Genomic DNA, 19197 nt, shown 5'->3' on the forward strand with positions numbered 1-19197 from the left:
ATTTCAGATTGAAGAAGTTGGTAGAATTCTTCTATTTCATCCTCACTGGCTTTAGTGGTTGGTGCGTAAATTTGAATAATAGTGGTATTAACTGGGCTTCCCTCTAGGCGCATGGATATTATCCTATCACAGACAGCGTTGTACCTCATGACTGATCTGGATATGTTCTTGTTGAGAATGAGTGCAACACCATTCCTCTTCAATTTGTCATTTCTGGCATAGTAAACCATGTGGTCATCAGATTCAAAATGGCTAATACCAGTCCATTTCTGCTCACTAATGCCTAAGACATCAATGTTTATGCGTTCCATTTCATTTTCGACAACTTCCAATTTTTCCAGATTCATACTTCGTACATTCCATGTTCTGATTTTCAATGGGTGTTTCCAGCTGTTTCTCTTCGTTTTTAGTTGTGTCCCATCAGCAAATGAATGTCCTGTGGGCTTTTCTTCCATGGGCATTACTGCATTCGCGTCATCATGGTCAACTCTACTTTGAGGAGGCAGCTCTTCCCCAGTTGTATTTTGAGTGCCTTCCAACCTGAGGGGCTCATTTTCTGGCACTATATCTGACAGTGTTTCTCTGTTATTCGTAAGGTTTTCAGTGACTAAATATTCGGAAGTAGTTTGTGTCTCCTTCTTCCTAGTCTGTCTTCGTTGGAAGCTCATCTGAAACCTGTCCACCATGAGTGACCCTGCTGGTGTTTAAAATACCGGTGTCATAACTTTCAGAATCACAGCAACTCACAAGCCGCCACAGTACAACAAACTGACAGGCGAGTGGTGGTGCAACTATCTAGTTCCAGAATATTCTTAGCACCCTATAAGGAGACTCTGTACTCATGAAATAATCACTCTCCATTTCAGGGTCTCCCAGGTAACCATTAATCTTCTTCCCACTGTATCAGAGTAAAACTGTGCTCTGTGGGGTTTTCAGTGGTGATTTTTCAGAAGTAGATCTCCAGGCATTTCTTCTGAGGTGCCTCAGGGTAGTGATCCAACCTTTTAACCCTTTGTACCACCCAGGGACTTGAATTTTTTTTTGACTCTATGTATTTCATGTAAATGGTATCAGACAATATTTATCCTTTTTTTTTTCTTCTTAAATGTTTTATTGTGAATTATGTGATAGTTTACATGGGAGAACATTCATTTTACATTCATTCTATCGTATATTGTCTCATTGCCATGGTTACAATCCCCTCCATGCATCATCAACCAACCAAAAGGTATACCCTGCAATCCTTCCCCCGTACCCCCCAGGTCTTCAGCACACAGTCGCTCTCCCTCTCTGGATCTATAGTCTCCAGCTGCTCCATCGTTCCACATCATCATTTCTGCCTCCATTTCAGGCATCACTGCTTCTCTGGGTAGGGTCCTGCTCTCTGCTCTTCTCCCTTGATGGTCCTAGGGACCTCTGCTCCTAGACTGAAAAGTTAATCACTCCCCTCCTTGCTATAAAACATCTACTTTTACATTTCCAACCCTCACAATCAGTCCTGATAGCAATGATTCACTATTGTATCACAAGAGACCCATCTGCATTTCATTGCATCAGCCCCACCTAGGCAGATTGAATACTACTCACTGGAGATTCTACCTTCCTCCATGCCCTCTGGATCTAGGTTCCCTCTTGAAAGCTTGTAAGCCAGTCACTTCTTGCCTTTGTAGCCCCCCCTCCCCTGCCTCCCACAATAGCTATCCTTTTATGACTGACCTCTGTCACTCAGCATAATGTTTTCAAGGTTCATCCATGTTGTATCATGTATCAGAACTTCACTCCTTTTTATAGCTGAGCTCTGGTAGCGTAATGGTTACAAGTTGGACTGCTAACCTCAAAATCAGCAGTTCAACACTACCAGCCATTCCATGGGAGAAAGATGAGGCTTTCTGCTCCTGTAAAGATTTACAGCCTTGGAAACCCTAGGCAGGGTTGTGTGGAGTCAGAACCGACTCCACTGCATACTACCACCACCAATATTTCATCAAGAGTCTTGGTGTGTGCTGTAGGATAAAGCACTGGACTGCTCACTGCAAGGTTGGTGATTCAAACCCATCAGCTGCTCCTCGAAAATCCTATACAGGGCCACTATGAGTCAAAACCAACTCCAAGGCACTTAACAATGATATTTCATTGAGCCATGGTGTGGCACTGTGGGAAAAGCACCAGACTACTGATAGTTCAAGACCGCCAGTTGCTCTTGGAAACCCTATGTTATTGTTGAGTGCCATTGAGTCAGTTCTGACTCATAGCAACCTTATATAGTGTGTCCAAGGAGCTCTGGTAGCGTAGTGGTTACGAATCAGGCTGCGAACCTTAAGGTCAGCGGTTCAAAACTACCAGCCACTCCGCGGGAGAAAGACAAGGCTTTCTACTCCCATAAAGATTTACACCCTCGGAAACCCTGTACAGGGTCGCTATGGGTCGGAATCGACTCGACGGCACTTAACAACAACAACAACAACAAAGGAGCAGCTGGTGGGTTTGAACCACTGCCATTGCGGTCCAGTACATTATCCTGCAGCACCACACCAGGAAACCCTAGACAGGGTCATAATGAGTAGGAACCAACTCGACAGCACACAACAGCAACACTATTCCATCATCTAGATGGACCACATTCTGTTGATGAATTCATATGCTGATGGGCACTGGGCTGTTTCCAACTTTGGGCTATTGTGAATACCCCTGCAGTGAACCTCGGTGTAATTGTATCTGCTTGAGTTCCTGCCTTCAAGTCTCGTGGGTACATGCTAAGAGTGCAATTGGGTACTTATGTCTGGCGCTGCAGGGTAATACAGTGCACTACAAGGCCAGTTTGAACCTCAAGGTTGGCAGTTCAAACCCATCAGCTGCTCCTTGAAAACCCTATACAGGGTCTCTATGTGTCAGAACCGACTCGACGACATTTAGCAACAACAACAATAGTTCTATGTTGCACTTTTTGAGGAACCACCTGACTTTTCCACAGTGGCTGGTCCTTTTCACTTGTCCACAGCGATGCAGGAGTTCCAGTTTCTCCACATCCTTGCCAACAGCTGTTTCCATTTTTCGAATCATAGCCCTCCTAGTGGGTGTGAAGTGGTGTCTCCTTGTGGTTTTGATTTGCATCTCCATGTGGCGCTGTGAGTTAATGTGCTGGACCGCAAGTTAGTTTGACCCAAAGGTCGGCAGTTCAAGCTCACTGCTGCTCCTCAGAAACCCTATACAGGGTTGCTATGGGTCGGAACCAACTCCATGGCACTTAACAATTACTAATTAAGGAGGGCTAGTGGTACAGTGAATTAAGCATCAGGCTGCTATAAGGTCAGCAATTTGAACCCACCAGCCCCTCCTCAGGAAAACGATGAGTCTGTTTGTGTGAAGATGACAACCTCAGAGACCCTGTGGAGCAGTAACTCTGTCAGAATGACTCGATGGCAGTAGGTGTGCTGTGCTTGTTAATTACTAGTGAGGAGCCTTAGTGGTACAGTGGTTAAGCGATCAGCTGCTAACCAAAGGTTGATAGTTCGAATCTACCAGCTGTTCCAAAGAGGAAAGATACGCCTTGTGCTTCCTAGCGATTTACAGCCTTGAAAACTCCTTGGGACAGTTCTCCTCTGTCCTACAAGGTTACTATGAACTGGAATCAACCCGAGGCCAGGAGCTAATTATTAATATTGCTGTTAAGAGCCGTCGAGTCAGTTCCGACTCATAGTGACCCTGTGTAGGGTTTCTGAGGCTGTACATCTGTGCCAGAACAGAAAACCTCATCGGTTGCAGAGCTACTGGTGGGCTTGAACTGCCGACCTTGTGGTTCGCAGTCCAGTGATTATCTTACAGAGCCCCCATGCTTCCCTAATTACTAAAGGAGTAGGGAAAGTAGTAGACATGCTTGGCTGCTAAATGAAAAGTTGGTGGTTCAAATCCACCCATAGGTACCTGGGCATAAAGGCCTGTTCATTTACTATTGAAAAATCAGTCATTGAAAACTCTATAGGCACACTAGGGTCACAGTGCTTCAGAGTCAATTTGCCAGCAACTGCTGTTTTTTTTTAACAACTGAAGGAGCTCTGGTAGCGTAGTGGTTACGAATCGGGCTGCGAACCTTAAGGTCAGCGGTTCGAAACTATCAGGTGCTCCGCGGGAGAAAGATGAGGATTTCTACTCCCGTAAAGATTTATACCCTCGGAAACCCTATACAGGGTCGCTATGGGTCGGAACCGACTCGATGGCACATAACAACAACAACAAAGGCATTGAGTGGGGTCCTGGTGTGGCGCTGTAGGATAAGGTGGACTGCTGACTACAAGGTTGGCGGTTCAAACCCACCAGCCACTCTTTGGAAACCCTAAGCAGAGTCAGAACCGACTCAACAGCACTTAACAACAACAAGGGCATTGAGCACCTCTCCATGTTCCCCTCCCTCTCCCTTTTACAGTCATTGAGTGGGAGATGGAGCAAGGCCTGCTGAGTTCGGAGAACGGGGACCAGGGTGCCACCATCTTCCTGCGTGAGATCCAGGACCTCAACAAACACATCCTGGACGATTGTGCCCTGCGGCTAGTGGACCGGCTTCCGGACGGCTGCCTGGACACAGACGCCCAGAACCTTCTCAGCAGCCTCAAGGGCCGCATTGCTGAAGAGCACCCCAGCGCCCTCAAGACCCACCACCTGCAGTGGAGCCGTGACCTGGTGAACCCCAAGAACAAGGCTCACGCCAGGTACCTGAAGGAGTTGGGGGAACAGTTTGTGGCCAGGGCCAACCACCAGATCCTGGAGCGTCTCCGAGAGCTGGAGACAGTTACACAGGACCTGGCCTGGCTGTACCAGGACATCCGCCACCACCTGAGCCAGAGCGCGGAGGCCACGCGCATCTTCTGTGGCCGCAAGGAGCTCCTGGCCCAGCTCGGGCAGCAGCTTCGGCAGAGCCACAGCACTGCTCACAGTCCCCTGGTGCTCTACGGACCCCCGGGCATCGGGAAGACAGCGCTGATGTGCAGACTGGCCGAGCAAGTGCCTGGGCTTCTGGGCCACAAGACAGTAACTGTCCTGCGCCTTCTGGGGACCTCACAGGTGAGCTCCGACGCCCGCGGTCTGCTCCGGAGTGTCTGCTTTCAGGTGTGCCTGGCCTTTGGGCTGCCCCTGCCACCTGCCCAGGTCCTGGAGGCCCAGACCAGAGTGGTCCAGTTCTTCCACAGCCTCCTGCATACTGTGTCCCGCAGAAATTTTGAGGCTCTCGTCATCCTCCTGGACTCCCTAGATGACCTGGACACTGTTCACCCTGCCCGCAGAGTCCCCTGGCTGCCCCTGCAGTGCCCCCCCAGGGTCCACCTCATCCTCTCAGCATGCTCCGGGCAGCAGCAGGGGGTGCTGGACACAGTGCGGCAGGTGCTCCCGGACCCTGGGGTCTACTGGGAGGTGAAGCCCCTCTCTGCCAACCAAGGGCAGGAGATGATTGAGCTTCTGCTGGCGGCTGCACGGAGAACACTGAGCCAGGCCCAGCGGGACCTGCTGTGGGCCAGTCTCCCTGAGTGTGGACACCCAGGCCGGCTGAGGCTTGCCTTCGAGGAGGCCAGGAAGTGGGCCTCCTTCTCCGTGCCCACCCCTCTGGTCTCCACTGCCCAGGAGGCCACACACCAGCTATGTGCCCGTCTGGAGCAGACTCACGGCCAGCTCCTGGTGGCCCACGTGCTGGGCTACATTGTGGCTTCCCGGTGAGTTTCTGATTTTTCTTTAAAAAAATCATAATCGAGATCTAATTCACATATGCGTTTCCCATGGTTACCATGATGAAACTCTGTAATCTGGAGATTTAAATGGAGTCCCCCCCCGGTGATGCAACCAGTTAAGCACTCTGCTACTAACCAAAAGGTTGGAGGTTCAAGTCCACCCAGAAGCACTTCAGAAGAAAGACCTGGCAATCCACTTCCAAAAAAGCAGCCACTGAAAGCCCCGTGGAGCACAGCTCTACTCTGACACACATGAAGTTGCCATGAGTCAGAGTTGATTCGACTCCAATTAGTTTGGGGTCACTTAAAGTGACAGAAATTTAGTTTCTCACAATTCTACAGGGTAGAAGTTCACAATCAAGATAGAACCAGGCTTTCTCTTGGGGTTCTGAGAAGAACCTTTCCTGGCCTCTTTCAGCTTCGGGTAGGCCCAGCAATCCTTGGCGTTTCTTGGTTTGCAGACTCATCGCTGAAATCTCTGTCTCTATTACACATGGCTGTCTTCGTCCTGTGCCTCCGTGTCTGTCCTTTTCCTCTTATAAGGACACAAGTCACAGGATTTGGGGCTCCCTCAAGGTCTGCAGCTTGAAACTACCAGTTGTTCCGCAGGAGAAAGATGAGGCTTTCTGCTCCCATAAAGATTTATAGCCTCGGAAACCATATACAGGGTCGCTATGGGTCGGAATTGACTCAAAGGCACTTAACAACAACAACAAAGTAACTGAAAGGGAGGCCTGTTGTGGCGGTGTGGGTTAATGGTCAGACTGCAAAGTCATTTGAACTGTAAATCAGTGGTTCAAGCTCACCAGCTGCTCCTTGGAAACTCTATACAGGGTCACTATGGGGTGGAATTGACTCGACAGCACTTAACAACAACAACAACAACAACGAAGTAACTGAAAGGGTAACAGTTCAAGTACACCCAGAGGTTCCTTGAAAGAAAGACCTGGCAATCGATGGCTCACATCTCTGTTTTGTACACAGGGGATCGCCATAGTGGGAATTGACTTGGCCACTGGTTCATTATAAACAGTGTGTACAGAGATCTCAGAACACCCTTTTAAAGCAAACTTCTCTGTAGACATGAAGTTATAAACTTCAGGCTCGTGTTATGGGAACCAGCAAACACAAACACACCCATCTGTCAGTGGAGGCTTGCATTTTGCTGTGATACTGAGCAGGTCTCAGCCAAGCTTCCAAACTAAGATGGACTCAGAAGAAAATCTTGGCCATGGGCTTCCAACAATCAGCCAATGGATCACAACAGTCCTCCCCGCAACCGATCATGGGAATGGCAGAGCAGTGCCATGAGTTAGGGCTGACTCACTCAATGACAGCTAATGATGGCAACAACACAGATTCAAAGAATTGTTGTTGTTGTTAGGTGCCATTGAGTCAGTACTGACCCATAGCAACCTTATGCATGGCAGAACAAAACACTGCCTGATCCTGGGCCAACCTCACTATTGTTGCCACACTTGAGTCCATCGATGCTGCCACTTGGCCAATCCATCTCTCTGGAGGTCTTCCTCTTTTTCTCTGACCCGCCAGCTTCCCAAACATGATATCCTTCTCCAGTGACTGGTCCTTCCTGACACGTTCAAATACCAGTGCTTAGTTGACAAACTTCACCAGGCTGTAAAATGCAATAGACCTCAGCCGTGACTGACGGGAGCTGGAAGATGCTGGTATGGAAGGTTAGTCAGAAATAATGAGCAGTTTCACAAAGTGCATTAATCAGACCTGGGAGCAGTCAAGCTCCATCCCCCAGGAGGGTCTGATGGAGGCCAATTAGTACAGGCACCCAGCAAAATAGTTCTGCCTTTATTAGTACAGGCTGTATGAGAACACTCTGGCAGATCATTAGATATGCTGGACCAATGTCATTTCTCCTCTTCTCGGTTTGGGGCCAGAATTTTCTTCCCCAGCCTGTGTCATTTCTGCCCTTTGTCCATTGTAAAATATTCAAGATGGCGGTGACCAGTGAGCCCACTCATGCTCCTTTAAGAAGTGTTGCTGTTGTTAGCTTCTGTCAGGTTCCTTCCTGTCAAAACCCAGCTCAAATAGCACCGGTCACAGAGAAGTCAGTCTGTTCTAAGAACAACCCCTCTCCTGGTTTCTTCACCTCATCACTCTCTTCATACCACCTGTTTTATTTTCTTCCTGGCACTTGGCGCAACCAGACCTTCTTGTGTATTGTTCCTGGTATGTCCCAGATGACTTCTCACACTAGAAGACAGGTGTCTTTCTATCCCTAAGAATCAGTATGATGTCTAACACAGATATGACACTCTACAAACACTTGTTTAGCAAATATGCTAACACTTTATTGAAAATGAGTTGGGTTTCATGAAGTGCGAATCATAAACAGCCTCACTCTCTCCCCTGCTTTGAAATGACTTCCATGTACTTGTTCTCCATTCCTCATAAACCCTCAGGCAAATTCTATATTTTCCTGTCTAATATGCACTCTAGTCCCACATCCAAGCTTCAATTGCTCATTGTTATGAATTGAATTGTGCCCTCCCCAACCCCCTACCTAAAGTATGCATTTGAGTCCCAACCCCTCAGTGGATACAATCCTGTTTGGGAATAGTTTTCTTTGCTATGTTAATTAAGTCCTACCTGGTGTGGTGCTGTGTGTTAATGCACCAAACTGTAAAGCCATTTGAACTGCAAGATCGGTCGGCAGTTCAAGCTCACCAGCTACTCCTTGGAAACCCTATGGGTTGGCATTGACTTGTTATGCCCAGAATTCGGGGTCCCCAAATACCACCAAGGAGCTGACATCAATGCACATGCACAAGGGTTGTTTATTCAAGCTCGAGCCCGGACTCCACCTCATCCCACGCAGCGGAATAGGGATAGAGCCCTGAACTCTTTGTCTGCAGGGTTTTTATAGAGTTTTCAAACAGCTCAGGTTTCTCAGCTTTACAATCTTTGGATTGGTTAACAATTGGCAAACTATGAGATGTTACAGTTTAATTGGTCAGGACTGGTGGTCTTTGTTCTTAGGCTAGGGCAAAGGAAAACATCTGGCCTCCGGCCTTGAGCTGCCTGGCTATTTACACATATATCATTTTCTTGGAGCTAGAGGACGTGCTAAAGCTTGTATATGAAATGGATTCTTCTCTTTGGCCCTACAGACTCAATGGCACTTAACAACAACAACTACTACACTAGTTGTTCTGACCCATAGTGGTGATCCTGTATAGTGTTTCATAGGAGCAGCTGGTGAGCTTGAACTGTGGAGTTCAAACCAACTTTGCAGTCCAGAACATTAACCCACAGCATCACATCAGTTGCTGTTGTTGTTAAGTGCCGTCGAGTCAATTCCTACCCATAGCGACACTGTATAGGGTTCCCAAGGAGTAGCTGGTGAGCTTGAACCGCCGACCTTGCGATCCAAATGATTTTGCAGTCTGGAGCATTAACCAACCCACAGCGCCACACCAGGATTCATTTCTGAGTTACAAAAAGAGCGGATTAGACACAGAGACATGCACACATGTGGGGAGGAAGACAGACACCATGTGAGGATCATTTTCACTCCAGGGAACTCAGAGACGACAAACAAAGAACGAATCCACAAGACCGAGACCCTGAGACTTTGAGTCTCCAGAACTGGGAGACAATAAATGTTGGTGTTTAACCCACTCACGGTGGAATCTCTAGTACCACAGCTCTAGAGACCAAAGACACCAATTCTGCTCCCTTTCTCACCCTCAGGCTAGGAAACACCTGGGGGCAGGGTGGGGATGGTGGGGGGCTTCTGCCTTATTTTTTGTCACATTTGCCCTCCTTATGTAGCCCCAGACTCCTCTGAAGCTCGGAGGGAAGGAGGTGTGTGTGTGCAGAAGAAAAGATCTGGGAAGGTTTTTAATGACTATTTTCACTGCTGGTTAATGCGATGGACTGCAATGTCAGACAGGATCTGTTATGAGTTGGAACTGACTTGACAGCACTTAACAATATGTTGTTGTTGTTGTTAAGTACTGTGGAGTCAGTTCTGACTCTTAGTGACCCTGCACAGGGTTTCCGAGGCTGTAAATCTTTACGGGAGCAGAACGCCCCATCTTTCTTCCACGGAACAACATAGCTGTAAGCAGATATTGGTGTTTGCTAGACCAGGGCGCTGTCCAAATGCTAATTCCCAGGAGAGCCGAATGTTGAGACTGGCTGCATCTCTCCCTCCATTGGCTTGTTGACGGACACTTGGAATGTTTCTACCTTTAGTCTGTTGTGAATAATATTGCTATGAACATTGGTTTGCAGGTTTCTATCTGAGTCTCTGCTTTCAGTTCTTTGGGTATATTCCCAGGAACAGAATTGCTGGGCCATATGGTAATTCTTGAATTCCTGGTGTGATACTGTAGGATCAGCACTGAACTGCAAACCACAAGGTCAACAGTTCAAACTCACCAGCTGCTCCTCAGAAACCCTGTAGAGGGTCGCTATGAGTCAGAACTGACTCGATGGCACTTAACAACAACAACAGCAGTGGTAATTCTTGGAGTCCCTGGGTGGTGCAAACAGTTAAGTGCTTGACTGCTAGTCAAAAGATTAGTGGCCAAAATCTACCCAGCATTGCCTCAGAAGACAGAGCTGGTAATCTGCTTCCAAAAAAAATCTGCCACTGAAAATCTATGGGACAGTTCTACTCAGACATACATAAGGACACACAAAATTGGCTCAAAGGCAACAGCAACAGGGTAGTTACATGCTAACTTACTGAGGAGCCCAAATGCTCTTTTTTTCTTGGTTGTACTTTTTATGGAAATGAATTGCCAGACCTTTCTTCCACAGCAGTGCGGGTGCGTTTGAACTACCAACCTTATAGTTAGTAACTAAGAGCCAGCCATTTCTACCAAACAAAGATTTTCTTTGAAAAGTACTGCAAATTTACTTACAGATGCAGATGGCTAGCCATGTCTCTCCCTCCCTCGGCCTCTGCATTCTTCATGCACAAAGGACACATGACAGTGTATAAACATGCTGCCCACCTCCCACAGGTATGGGATCTCAGAGGCAGAGCTGAAGGATGTCCTGTCCTTGGATGATGAGGTCCTGCAGGCTGTGTACCGGGACTGGACACCACCCAGCAAGGAGCTGCTCCGCTTCCCACCCCTGCTGTGGGTGAGGCTCCGGCGAGATCTGGGTACCTGCTTGTCCCGGCGGCCCATGGACGGCTCCACACTCCTGGCCCTCACCTACAGGTAGGCTCAGCTCTGTGTGACACTAATCTGGGGAGCTCGGGAGTGAGGACCCACTGACCAAAGTCTTCCCTGTTCCAGACCCCTGGAGCTCCTTTCTCCCAGGGAATCCAGTCCATAGGACTTAACATGGCATTCCAAGATCTCCACATCACCAACTCTAACACAAGATGAAACTCAACATGTAATTAACCATTTAAAGTGGTATTTAGTCCATTCACAAGTTTCTACAATAACCACCTGTATCTTGTGGCACTGTAGGATAAGCACTGTACCACAAGATTGGTTTGACCGGCAAGCTTGGCATTGCAAACTCACCAGCCACAATTATGGGTGGTAGCTGTATAATATGATTTATGTAATTGACGAACTTTGATGTCAGGTGTACACTTGAAAAAATGTTGCACTGGCAAATGTAGTGCTTTATGTATTTTTACAGCGATTCATAAACAAAACAAATAGTATAGATGCTACCAGTCTCCCAAAGGTGCCTTAGAGTGCATGGGTGTTCGGAAAGCTCTTCAAGGCAGGCTGGTGGCCTCCTCTGAACTTACCAGGTTCTTCCAGGTCCATCTGTCTGTGTCCTCCCTCCACAGACAGCTGGCTGAGGTGGTCCGTGAGCGCTACCTGTCTGGGCCCGAGAGAGTCAAGCTGCACAGCATCCTGGCTGACTTCTTCTCAGGGGCCTGGAGCCAGGGCACCAAGAAGCTCATCACCCTGCCTCTCCTGGGGAAGCCGCTGAACCTGGACCGCAAGGTGAGGGACTGGGGCTAGGACTCCCTCTAACAGCCCAGGCCTCACCCACGTGCTGTAGCTCTCTGGTTGGGAAAAGCCAAGGTCATAAGTGTGGCCAGCCTCCTCCGTCTTCCCTTCTGTGAGGGAAAGCTGTCCCCTCAGCCCATCCATGACCCTCCTCAGCCCCTTAGTACAATTTGGAGGATGGTGAGCAGCAGGTAAGGAGGATCCAACTCCTCCCCAACATTCCAAAGTAAGGATAAATCACGATTGGAAACATTAAAAACAGTTGTTGTTGAGTTGACTCCAACTCATCACAACCTTGTATGTGTCCGCGTAGAGCTGTGCTCCATAAAGTTGTCAGTGGCTGATGCTTTGGAAGTAGATTGCCAGATCTTTCTTCTAAGGAACTTCAGGGTGGACTCGAACCACCAACTTTTAATAAGTGGCTTAGTACATTAGCCATTTGCACTTCTCAGGAACTTCAGGACATATTATGTTCCCAAACCCTTGGCATGTTTGAGTTTTCATTAACTAGATTCTGATTCCTCATGAGGTCAGATAGTCACCCCACTACTGTTTGTCCATTGGGCATCTTCCTCTGAATTCAGTGGTACAATCTGATTTCCAGCCTCGAATTCTCCCAAGTGCATCACATACTTAAAAAACAATGGTTCTAGTTACAAGAGTAAAACACAGAAACCAAACCCTTTGCCATTTCTGACTCTTGGTGATCCTGTGTGTGCAGAATTGAACTGCTCCACAGGGTTTTCAGAGGCAGATCTCCAGGACTTTCTTCCAAGGTGACTCTGGGTGGTTTTGAATGGTTAAACATTTACACTTCGCAGGGACTCCTCATATACAACTACTGCAAAAGGTACAGAGAAATCAAAGAATAAAATAAAAACCATCCTCAACTCCCCATTCAGGAGAACCTCTCTCTGCCCCTTGGTGGGCCATGACTCTCTACCCTTCTCCTCACCTCCCACCTCCTCCCATTCCACACACTTTCTTGTAGTCTTTTTCTTGTGCACCTAGGACCCATAGGCTTGGATGGCCATCTTCTTTTTCCTTCTCAAATACTCAAGGCTCAAGTTCAAATACCTCTTCCTTCAGGAAGACCTCCGGGATTTCCTCCCTTCTGAATCCGATGTTCTTTTCTCTGTGCTGCCTTCACTCTGAGGTGGACCTTACACAATTAAAAAAAAACACTTTTCTATTTACATCAATATTTATTTTATTAATCACACAAATGACCTTTATTTCTGATCTACTGACACATTTACATTTTTTATTTTATTTCATTTTATTTATTTTGTGATGAGACTAAAAACAGCAAAAGATATGCCAACACAACAATTTCTGTATGTAGAGTTCAGTGACAGTGACCACAGTCTTCAAACTGTGCAACTATCACTTCGCCACCAGTAACAGACACTCACTGCCCATGAGACTTCTCATCCAGCTTTTCTGCATTCAGTTTAATCTCACACCTGTATAACGAGTTCTTTAAAAAGGCATGATGCTCAAGACAGATACTAACTGTTGTAGCTATGTGCCCTTGAGTTGGTTCCAACTCACAGTGACATTGTAGAGGATTTCTGAGGCTATAAATCTTCATAAGGAGCTCTGGTAGCGTAGTGGTTACGAGTCAGACTGCCAACCTCAAGGTCAGCAGTTTGAAACTACCAGCGGTTCCGAAGGAGAAAGATGAGGTGTTCTGCTCCCGGAAAGATTTACAGCCTCGGAAACCCTATGCAGGGTCACTATGAGTCGGAACCAACTCCACGGTACCTACCAACAATAAATCTTCATGGGAGCTGAAAGCCTCATCTTTCTCCCACGGAGCAGGTGGTGGATTTGAACTGCTGAGCTTGCAGTTAGTAGTTCAATGCATAACCCACTATGCCACCAGACCTCAAGCTTCTCATCCAACATCTCAAGTTGCTGTCTTGAGATCAGTTTGATCTCATGCTCCTTTAAGTTGTTCTGTGCAAGAGCACTATGCTCAAGGCAGACATTCTTTACTAAATAAGCTAAACTGTTGTTTGGTCTAAAGATGACTTCAAGGGAGAGTTTCAGTTTCAGGTTTATAGATTCCCAAGTCTTTCTTTTAATAAATGATTTTGCCATTCTTTTTTCCCCCACTAGACTGAGAGACCGAGAGGCAAGGCCAGGCCTGACTCTTTATGGGGGCTGCGCTTCCTCATCTTCAATAACTCACAAACTGTCCAGTGCCCCCCTCCCATGTGTCCAGAGGCTATATAGCCTCAGCTTCATCCTCTCCTTCTGGGATGCAGTCTGACTCTTTTCCTGATATCCCAGCCTCAAGACCACCTTCCTATTCTAGGTCATCCTCCTAAGGGATGCTTTTGACATGCAAACCTCATCATGCCTCTACTTCTCTAACACCTCTCATAGCTCCCCAGTACCCTCCATATCAAGTCTAACAACTCTGATATTCAGTAACTTCCTTAGTCTCGTTCCCCACTATGATCCCCACCCTGCCTCATAATTCAACCTTCCCAAAATGGAAGTTCTGCTATCCTGCTCTTCCAGGCCCTGGCCTATGCTGTTTCTTTTCATTGGATTTCCAACATCTACCACCAAACAGACTCTTTTACTTATGATCTGAGGTCCAGCTCTAATGCTTTTGTTTCAGGAAGGCTTTTCTATTCCTGCCCTCAAACTAGTTCCCCTTGCTCCAAGCCCCACCCTCTGCCCCAGCCATTGAGGGATGGTGGGGGTGTTTCTTTCAAGCACTTGGCTACTACCCAAAGGGTTATCAGTTTGAACCCACTGGCCACACTGCAAGAGAAAGATGCGGCAGTCTGCTTCTGTTAAGATTTACAGCCTTGGCGTCCCTGTGGGGGAGTTCTGCTCTGTCCTTAGGGTTACTATAAATTGGAATCAACTCCACAGCAATGGGTTTGCTAGGTTGGGTTTGGGGGTGTCTCTGGCATCGTGCCCCCATCCCTTAGTGCCTGGCCTGGTCCGTGTTTGCAGGGTGAATGCAGGAGCATGTATCCTAGCACCTGGCAGCCAGCCAGCTTCCCTTCTCCTCCCACCCCATCCAGGTAGCCCCTCAACCCCTCTGGTTCTCAGACACGGTCGCAAACCTGCGGAAGTTAAAGGAACTGCCCTTCCACTTGCTCCGTGCGGGCCGCATTGAGGAGCTGAAGCAGGACGTGCTGGGTAAGACCCTCCCAGACCTGCCACCTTGCTCTGCCCAAGGAGTCTGGGGGCCAAGAGTGGACAGGGAACTCCCGGTTTCTCTGAAGGCAGCAGTTCTTACTGGGACAGTGCTGGCCCTCAGTGGGCATTAATGATGTCCCACTGAGGACATTTGTGTTTGTCACAACTAGGGGAGAGGGTACTGCTGGTATCCTGTGGGCAGAGACTAGAGATGCTGCTCAGCATCCTACAATGCACAGGATGACCTCCACCCCAGAGAATGTTCCAGAACGAAATGTTGGCAGTGCTGAGGTGGAGAAACCTTGTCTTAGCATAAGAGGCCCTGTCTACCAACCATCTATTCCTATCTATCTATCTATCCATCATCTATTACCTATCTATGTCTGTCATCTCTCTACCTATTTATCTATCATATGGACTACTGGTGTGGCACTGTAGGATTAGCATTGGACTGCAAACCATTAAGTCAGCGGTTCAAACTCACCAGCTGGTCCTTGGAAACCCTGTACAGGGTTGCTACGAGATGGAACCGACTAGATAGTACTTAGCAACAACATCTATCTCTCTGTGTATCATCTACACCAGTCATCTACCTATCTAACTGTCAGATGCCTGTCTGTCATCTATATAGTCATCTATCTATCTGTCTACCTGTCAACCATCTATCTTACATGGACCTATCATCTGTGTATCTATGTAGATCAGCAGTTTCCAACCAGGGGCAATTTGTCCCAGCTTCATCCTCTCCTTCTGGGATGTGGTCTGACTCTTTTCCTGATATCCCAGCCTCAAGACCACCTTCCTATTCTAGGTCATCCTCCTAAAGGATGCTTTTGACATGTACTTGCTGATGTCTGGAAACATCCTAGTTTATCACCGTACAAATGGAGGAGAGGGGACTGCTGGTATCAAGTGGCTGAAGATTAGAGGTGCTACTCAGCCCCCTACAGTGCACCAATGGCCCACCCCAGAGATTGGCCCAGCCCTATATGTCTGCCACACTGAGGCTGAGAGACCCCTGGGAGAAATGGGAGGTGACCCCTACCCCCAGTTTGCAGGAAACGTAAGCCCAGCATGACGGGGTTGGCAGGTGTGCCCCGAACTCCTATCCTCTGCTCCACAGGCAGCATGAGCTGGATCTCTTGCCGGGCCATGTCCGGGGGCCTCGAGGCCCTCCTGGATGACTTTGACATGTGTGCCCCACACGTGGACTCCCCCGAGGTCGGCTTGGTCCGCGAGGCCCTACAGCTCTCCTGCCCCGCTGTGGAGCTCCGAGGCCTGGGTGAGTGTTGCTGCTTGAGCCACGAGAATGACTCCGTGGAGCTTCTAGAAGCCTACTCTGCTTACTGAGTGAGGCTGAGTTTCCACTAATCCACGCCCTTTCCTGTCTAAAGCTATGGGGCTTCTCCTGGCCTTACACTGAATCAAGTTTTGGGAAGAAAACTTCAAAGCAGGGCCTGTTCCTAGCCCTGGGTTCAGCCTTCTTTTCATGTAAATGGCCAGGCAGGAAATGTTTCAAGCAAAATCAATATCACGTAGGTTCGCATATAAAAAGAGTGATTAAGTGAAGGGCAATGATTTGAACTCACTAGTCACTCTGCAGAAGACGTGGTATCTGCTTCCATGAACATTTACATCCTTGGGAAGTCTGCTTTGTTCTTCAGGACCTTTAAGAGTCAGATTCGACTCAGTGGCAATGGCTATGGGTTTGGAATCCCTGGCTGGTGGAAATGGTGAGTGTCTTTAGCTGCCACTGAAAGGTTAGAGATTCAAGTCTATCTAGCAGCACCTTGGAAGAAGCCCTGATGAGCTACTTAGGCACTGAAAACCCTGTAGAGCGCAGTTCTACTCTGAGACACATGGGCGGTCATGAGTCAGAATCAGTGCAATGACTGATAGGGTTTTTTTTAATGGTATGTACTTAAAAGACCAATTTTTATGGATGAAATTAAAAATGTAGTCTTGATGTAGCACTGTAGGATAAGCAGAGGACTACTAACCACAAGGTCGGCAGATCAAACCCACCAGCCACTCCTTGAAAACCCTGTACAGGGTCACTATGAGTTGGACTCAGCAGTACTTAACAACAAAAACGTCAAAATATACTGACAACTGAAGACAACCTTGTTATTATATATATATATATATATATACATATACATATATATATGTTGTTGTTGTTGAGTGCCGTCGAGTCGGTTCCGACCCATAGTGACCCTGTACAGGGTTTCCGAGGGTGTAAATCCTTATGGGAGTAGAAAGCCTCATCTTTCTCCCGCGGAGCGGCTGGTAGTTTCGAACCGCTGACCTTAAGGTTCGCAGCCTGATTCGTAACCACTATGCTACCAGAGCTCCTTATATATATGTATACATATATTGTTGTTGTTATGTGCTGTGGAGTTGGTTTCGACTCATAGCAACTCTGTATAGGGTTTCCGAGGCTGTAAATCTTTACAGGAGCAGAAAGCCTCATACCGCGGAACAGCTGGTAGTTTCGAACTGCTGACCTCAGAGTTCGCAGCCTGATTCGTAACCATTACGCTCCTTCATAATATGTATATATTATAATATATAGAATATGTATCTGTTAATGATCAGAAGAGGCCGGTGGGGTTTTAGTGGTCAAACTCTCTGCCCACGCAGGACAGGACACCCAAGTTTCATTCACAGCTGATGCTCCTCATGTGCAGGCACCACTGATCTGTCTATGGAGGCTTCTGTGTTGCTGTGATACTGACGGGTTTCAGCTGAGCTTCCAGACTTAGAAAGACTAGGAAGAAAGGCCTGGTGAATTGCTTCTGAAACTCAGTCAATGAAACCCCATGGATCACAGTGATCATGGGGATAGCAAAGGGCAGGAAAACATTTCATTCTGTTGTATGTAAAGGCACCATGAGGTGGGGGCCAATTTGATACTAGTTAACAACCACAATCTTATTGACAACGTTCAAAATACAACAGTAATCATTGATAAGCTATATTGACCTATATAACATAAACTGTTGTTATTAGGTACCATCAAGTCAGTACTGAATCATTGAGACCCTGTGCACAACAGAACAAAACACTGTTCGGTCCTGTGCCTACCTCATAATTGCTGCTACGTTCGACCTAGTACATTCCATGCTCTGATTATTAATGGTTGTTTACAGCTGTTTCTCTTCATTTTGAGTTGTGCCCCGTCAGAAAATGAAGGTCCCAAGGGCTTTACTCCATTTGCATCATCACGGCCAACCCTACTTTGAGGAGGCAGCTCTTCCCCAGTTGCATTTTGAGTGCCTTCCAACCTGAGGGCTCATCATCCGGCACTATATACAATAGTCTGGTGCTCTTCATCATGTTTCAGTATTCAATAGTCTGGTGCTGACAGTGTTCCACTGTTATTCATAAGGTTTTCAGTGACTAAATATTCGGAAGTAGTCCGTCTCTCCTTCTTCCTAGTCTGGCTGAAACCTGTCAGTTGAAACCTGTGCACCTTGGATGACCCTGTTGGTATTTAAAATACCCGTGGCATAGCTTCCAGAATCACAGCAACTCACAAGCCACCACAGTACGACAAACTGACAGCCGAGTGGTGGGTATAACATAAATAGAAACATATTAATAATAAAACAATAACCATTCCGACAAACAGACAGAAATTCTTTTTCTTAATTGGTGTATCTGTCGTCTAATCAATTGCACATGTTCATTCGTAGTTCTTAGAGGGAAAATATGGGCTGGATTTGGTCTTGGGGGTGGGGGGTTGGAGTCTTCAGTTGACGCTCTCCCCAGACCCTTTTCCATCATGGTTTGGATTGAGGTTTTTCATAAAAGATGCTGCTTTAACTTCTTAGTACTGCTGTATCAGACGGCAAGTGGGTGAGTGTGACCAATAGAAGCTTATTTTCTCATAGTTCAGGATGCTGGAAATCAGGGAACTGGCTTTCGGGGAAGGTGAAAATTCTTGCCTCTGGTGTTCTTCTTGATGTTCCTTGCCAGTCTCTGTGTGACATCTGTCTTTTCCTCCATGTGTGTCCATATTGTCTCTGTGTCTGTGCTGTCCTTCAGAACTGACTGTATTTAGGATGCCATGTACATGGACACAGACTCACTCACATAACCATTTCCAAACTGGATACTATCTCGGGGTCAGGACTTTGATACATATTTGGGACAACACAATTCAGTCCCTTTATCCAAAGTGCCTCCCCACTGGTGGTAAGTGGTTTGTTGTTGTTAAGTGCCTTCGAGTCGGTTGCAACTCATAGTGACCCTGTATAGGGTTTCCAAGGAATAGCGGTGAGCTTGAACTGCCGACCTTGTGGTTCAAACTGACTTTGCAGTCCAGCACAATAATCCAC

The 19197-nt window shown here is 47.3% G+C and overlaps 1 protein-coding gene across 1 annotated transcript in view; it reads left to right on the top strand.

The window, feature by feature from the left end:
- Positions 1–19197, top strand: part of NWD1 (NACHT and WD repeat domain containing 1) — a 98426-nt gene that overhangs the window by 23498 nt on the left and 55731 nt on the right. The window contains exons 4-8 of the mRNA XM_006877115.1: positions 4421–5696; positions 10724–10927; positions 11521–11680; positions 14737–14854; positions 15978–16136. Coding sequence (XP_006877177.1) covers positions 4421–5696; positions 10724–10927; positions 11521–11680; positions 14737–14854; positions 15978–16136 — 1917 coding nt within the window. The remainder of the gene's footprint in view (positions 1–4420; positions 5697–10723; positions 10928–11520; positions 11681–14736; positions 14855–15977; positions 16137–19197) is intronic.

Source organism: Chrysochloris asiatica, unplaced genomic scaffold, assembly GCF_000296735.1.
Source record: "Chrysochloris asiatica unplaced genomic scaffold, ChrAsi1.0 scaffold00442, whole genome shotgun sequence".
NCBI lineage: Eukaryota > Metazoa > Chordata > Mammalia > Afrosoricida > Chrysochloridae > Chrysochloris > Chrysochloris asiatica.